General features: G+C 38.2%; 1 protein-coding gene across 4 annotated transcripts in view; it reads left to right on the plus strand.

Annotated features, from left to right (window-relative positions):
• Positions 1-4,914, plus strand: part of ANKIB1 (ankyrin repeat and IBR domain containing 1) — an 88,388-nt gene extending 83,474 nt beyond the window's left edge. For 3 of the 4 annotated variants that reach the window (XM_063151220.1, XM_063151200.1, XM_063151209.1), the window contains exons 19-20: positions 1,260-1,393; positions 1,742-4,914. In XM_063151220.1, coding sequence (XP_063007290.1) covers positions 1,260-1,393; positions 1,742-2,494 — 887 coding nt within the window. In that variant the 3' untranslated portion in view covers positions 2,495-4,914. The remainder of the gene's footprint in view (positions 1-1,259; positions 1,394-1,741) is intronic. The other variant, XM_063151229.1, reaches the window with a different exon arrangement.
• Positions 4,915-6,000: the final 1,086 nt, after the last annotated feature.

Below are 6,000 nucleotides of genomic sequence, written 5' to 3' on the forward strand. Positions count from 1 at the left end.
AGTCCTCTATAGCAATGAAAAGAACCAGTTGTGCATAGAATGTAGAGGCTACAGGCCTGTGGAAGAGCGTCCTAAGGTTGGATTCCAAAACTCTGCCCAGAAGCTGTTTTGGCAAACGCAGCCGGGAAAGAAATTGGCCTGACTGTGACTTGCAGAGTGCTGCTCTTCTGAGGGCTGGTAGTGCCGTCCTTTAAGGTCTCTCTGTGACTTGGCTGTCTGGGCTGGCTCAGTTCTGCCAGAACCTTAGCACAGGTCCAGAAATAGCTTGAACCCAACTCATACTGTGGCACTGTTTCTGCAGAGCTGCCAGTCTGTGTGCTCAGTCTCTCAGCCATGCTGCACAAATTGCTGTGTCTCAGGAACTTAACACTTAGCTTGTTCTTTAAAACCAAGAAGAGAGATCCTTTATTGAGGAGAAAGGATCACATGCATCCTCTATTTTAGAAAAAGTAATCAAAATTTTGGTGAACTTTGGTTCTTCCCTATTACAAATAAAATGCAAAACTATTTTGTTAGCTGAAGGACTAGATTTTGACTGAACACTTGGATATAGTAGTGATGGCTAAGTGCACACTTTTAAAGCATGCGAGAGATTATTTTATTTCAGTCTATCACATTTTGAGTTTTGGAGTCGAAAATTCCATTTTCCAAAGTCAAGAGATCTACATTTATTTCTATTACAGAGCAGTTTTTTCTGGAAGCACCATCTTCTATTTTTTGTGGCTTTTAAGAAAACAGCAATGTCAGTAATTGCTGAAGTATTCCCTAACAACTCTACTCTTAATTGTGCTGCAGTGTTACAGTAAAGATTATTATAATGTTAACATTATAGCTGAGGTTTTGTCTTTGAACAGAGAATTGGGCAAATGTGATTTGCAATCCATCTGTAAGTGCATCCTGTATTTGTGTCCACAGGCAGTAATTTTCAGGCCTTTCCATAAATCATGTACATGCCTTAGAAGCACTTTGTCCCTTCTGCCCATGCTCCCAATGGCATAGCCCATGCTTTCATAGAGAAGAGTATTGAAGGCAGGACAAATGAGCCAGGCAGTCACTCCTAAAACAGTGGGATTGGAGTTTCACCACTGTGTAAGAGCTGATGGGAAGGAGTGGTTTGGATTCTTTCATTCAGAGTGAATAAAGGAATAAAATTACACAACTGGAATCCAAAAGGAAGTAAGAGATTCTGTCAGTAAATCATAGCAGAGGAGGCTTCCTCACTGGTTCTTCAACCACTTTTGTTTTGGTTGCCCAAACAGACACTCAGGAAGGTGGCAGCAGTAGAAGACATGGCACCTCCATGGTGAGTTCAGCTTCTATGGGTATTCTGCACAGCTCTTCGCTTCATGACTATACCCCTGTCAGTCGCTCTGAAAACCAGGATTCTCTTCAGGTATCTCCCCTAATCTCTTTTCCATTCTCTCTGCTTTGCTTGCTCTCCTCTGCTCTGCCTCTCTGTGTCATTGTGTCTCTGCAAATTTTCTTAATTCTTCAAGGAGAAAGGGAGAATCTAGGACAATAAATTATACATTCACAATGGTAAGAATTGCTAAACAATCACTGACATAACAATAGTTACTTTTTAAATTGTGTTGTCAGCACTGTTGATAAAAATTTATTCTGATAAAGGACATGTAGGAATAATGAATGAATTTCAGATTTGAGACAAAATTGCTTTTCATCTAAAATATGTAACAAGATGCAAGTTTTATTCTGAGAGCATCCTTTTGTATTTCCACAGGCTCTGAGTTCTCTGGATGAAGATGACCCAAACATCCTGCTAGCTATTCAGCTGTCATTACAAGAATCTGGCTTGGCCGTAGATGAAGAAACTAGAGACTTTCTAAATAATGAGGCATCTTTAGGAGCAATAGGTACCTCTTTGCCTACAAGACTGGACTCTGCTCCCATCAGTATAGACAACCCAAGGGGTGCTTTGAGCAGCTCTGAGCTGCTAGAACTTGGTGACAGTCTGATGAGACTGGGTGCAGGCAATGATCCCTTCTCAGCCGATCGTCTTCACTCCCACCCCTGCAGCGAGACAAGAAGTGGATTATATTCAACTTCAAGCGATGCTGATTCCAGCAGTCAAGATCCCAATACCAATGAAAATCTGCTTGGAAATATTATGGCCTGGTTTCATGACATGAACCCACAGAGTATTGCCCTGATCCCCTCAACAAGTACAGAAACAGATGAGGAGTCACAGCAGCCCAGCACTGAAGATGGGTCAGCAGGGCAACCAAATCTTACAGACACAGGGCTGGAGCCTCAGGAAGAGCATGCACTGTTTGAGGATGCACTCAAAAATGAAGGCAGAGGAACCCAAACAGAGGAAAGCACTTCTGAAGAAAACATTATTCCAAGAGAAACAGTATCACAAATTGGTGATAATAACAGGGAGGTAACCAGCACCCTAGATAATTCAGGAGATAGTTCAAGTCAGACTCCTCAAACCTCAAGTGAATGGACTGAACACGTGCATCTGGTATGAATAAAAACTAAATCTGGAGTGAAAGAATGGCAGTGACAGATGGTACAGTATGTGGAGTAAGCATTATGGAGGCTTTGATCCACATAATTGCAGCTCAGTTGTAACCACTGACGTAACAACGGATATTTAGGAGTTCTCTTGAGTTGCAGTTCTTCATAATGATGTGAACCTTTCAAGGAATATCCTTTGCATTTAATTAGGTAGTATTTGCCTTTTTGCTCTCAAGAGAAAGGAATAAGTAGGTTGTATTCCACATTCCTAATACAATGCAGCATCTGTTTAGCCTTAGGTTGATGATCCTTAACTTGAAAGTATGGATTAAAGGCTTACACTGATTATTTTGTTTGGTTTTCCTAAGAAATAGTTATTCCATTTTTTAGAACTCATAATTTCACCAAAATAACATCTAGCAGTTCATTTGCATTTTGGTTTTGTTTTCCATAACTTTTCCTTAGTCATTTTTCATTTTTGTTAGCAGTGTGAACGGAGGTATTTAATGCTTCTCTGTAGTACTGCTCCAGGAACAAGTTTTAGGGGATATTCTTTCCCTTTAAAATCAAAGATTTTTTCATGTCTATTTACAGTCCAAATGTGCCAAACTGTGAAAAGTTAACTGGCAGTAGCCTAATGAAACAGTGCAGTGTTACCCTATCCAACTAATCCCACAATTCTTAGCAATGGAAGAAACCACTGGGTAGCATTGTGTCTCCAAATTTAACTGGCATATGTTGCCACGGTGACTGCATTTAATTAAATGTAGCCTGTATCTTAAGTTAATAAAACCTAATGCTGCTGTTAAACAGTTATTTTAAATATTAAAATACAGTGAGTTAGCAACAGCTATGCTGTATTTTAAGAGACACTTTAATGGAAGTGCAATCATAGTTCTTTGTTTTCATAATTCTACAAAGCATTTTATGCACTAATAGTGCAATTACTTTTAATGGTAACATTTTATAAAAATATAGGAATACAGAATTTTCATATATTATTCAGTCCCACAATTAAAAGATAACACATCCTGCTCAACATGTTACGGTGCCTTTGCCTAACCCAACTGGATAGTTGCCACAGTTAAACAAGTAATTCAAATTCAGTGTTTGTTCTGGAGTAACTATGCTATTAATTGCAAAGACCTCCATAAAACCACCCATGGCCTTGCCTTTACAGTAAATAACTAAACGTTCAGTCAGTGTTTTTGCATATACAAAACACTACTAGGTATTTGTTCAATTGCACAATATTCATTTGCTGTGTGATTACTGTTTAGTGTAAGAAAAAAAAATAAAATTTAAAAAACCACAAAAAAACCTTTTCCTAGTTGTTGTACCGTGAAAAACAAAAATACTGGTTTTAGATTTGCTTAAAAGCATCAATCTACAGTTAGTAAGATACAATGGTACAGTATGTAATTACAACTAGAATAAGTTGTTCAAATGGCTGTTTTAATTACATATAATCAAAACTTTTCATAACATGAGCAAATTACATACACTCCATTTTAAGTTTTACTTAACTGTTACCAGAGATTTGTTGATATGATATAAAAGTTTATTACTACTGAGTGTGTATAGGCAAGTGTCATGATAGCAAAGTTTATGTATTGATTACTGTGAGTTCAAGTGAGTGTTTTGGTAACTAATTCATGCAAATCCAGCTTTGGAACCTTGCAGTTACAAGGTTCATATTAGTAAAAAATGAAATAAGAATATTTTACCCTTACCCCATAAAAACCTTGTCCATTTTCAAGCATCTTTAGAGAGAATGAATTAGAATAGTCTAAATAATTTTCCAACTTTTCCTCTAGCCACCCTACTCCTGACATAATATTGAGCCTTTGAAAAATACCTGTAGGTATAAAGTCCTTCAACTGAAATGGTCCTTCATGAGCTGTCATCATGAATTGGTCTGAAAGTTGTTCAACTCACATATCTTCCTTGAATGGTAATTTCTGAATAGAAAGATTCTCACAAAAAGATTGTGTATTGCATTGAGATGTCTCGCAAAGTTGCAGTAAGATATGTAAGAGTGCTCTCTGTGAAGATAGTGAAGTTTGTGGGTTCTGGTTTTATGTAATTTGGTTAGGTTGTGCAGTAAATCCATTGTTTCCGTGTTACTCTTATGAGCATGAAATTAGACTATTAAATTTGTATTTTCTTGGTACTTATTTTAACACCATAGTCATTGACTTTACAATTCAAAAATAAAAGTTTGGCAAGACTATTTTGTAAACCTGTTAATTTTATAATGTAAAAAAATTACTCTAACCTTGAATTGTTATTTGCACTTTCATAGTCTATACTTGATACATTCCCACTTTATATACAGGTAGGATACTACAACCATGTAGATGTTTGGCCAAATGAATGCTGTTAATAATATGTAAAATTCTTTGATTAAACATTTATTACTTAAACTAATTCCGTTCTGTCTCATTACATCTTAGACTTACTGTAGCAGGTCCTTGAGACTGCTGACAGACATTTTTAGGGTATGTTCAGTACTGTGCCAGATTAGTTGGACACCATATAGTAAGCTGAATGATTTGATTTGTAAATATAAAGTACCATCATTAAGCTTTGAAAAAAATCTAAAATAGAATTTGTCTTACTTGCTGCAGCCATATTGTGCACTTGTTTGTAGAGTAATGCCTTGTCACTACATAGTGGTGCTAAACAGGGGGGGCTCATTTTTGTGAAAGATTCTGTTAAGCAGTGTTACTTAACTGCCACTTAATATCCACTCTCCATTGTTACCTGGGAATTCAGAGTGCCTCTGTTACATTAATAGCACTGAACTATTTTGTTCATTGTTACAGTAATGTCATCAACCTCCTCCACCAAGCATGCCAAGATCATGGAACCACACACTGGTTTGGGTTGGAAGGGACCTTGAAGACCATGTTGTTCCAGTCCCCCTTCCATGCTCAGGGACACCTTTCATTAGACCAGGCTGCTCAGAGCTCCATCCCACCCAGCCTTGAACACTTCCACTGAGGAAGCATTCCCAGCTTCTCTGGGCAACCTATTCCAGTGCCTCAGCGTCCTCACAGAAGGCATCCCACTGGAATACTCAGGGAGGGTGATGACAATGGAAGCCAAAACATGGACACAAAGATAGCTAGTTTGTTTACAAGCTCTAGAGACAGCTTGTCTGGCTCAAGAGACAGCTTTAACGTGCCTTGAAAGAACCAAGTGCTCATTGTTATTTTATGTCATCTCTGCCATTGCTTTACCTACCCATGTCCCTCATGAGGCCCAAAAACCAAAGACCTCACAAAATGCAGGGTGAATTCCTGGCTCTATTACAAGCTCCAATGAGTAATTAAGACCCAAAAGCTGCAAAGACAGATGCATGTTACTTATGCAAGTAATAACTGTGCAACACATCTCAAGAACAGCATCAGTTGTGGCTCTGGGAATTAAGGGAATACAGGCTGCTTTTCTCACAAGAGAGCTGTTAAGTACAGAACCTTAGAACAGAACCATGTGGAAATGCAGAGTGCA

Source organism: Melospiza melodia, chromosome 1 (genome assembly GCF_035770615.1).
Source record: "Melospiza melodia melodia isolate bMelMel2 chromosome 1, bMelMel2.pri, whole genome shotgun sequence".
NCBI classification, from domain to species: Eukaryota; Metazoa; Chordata; class Aves; order Passeriformes; family Passerellidae; genus Melospiza; species Melospiza melodia.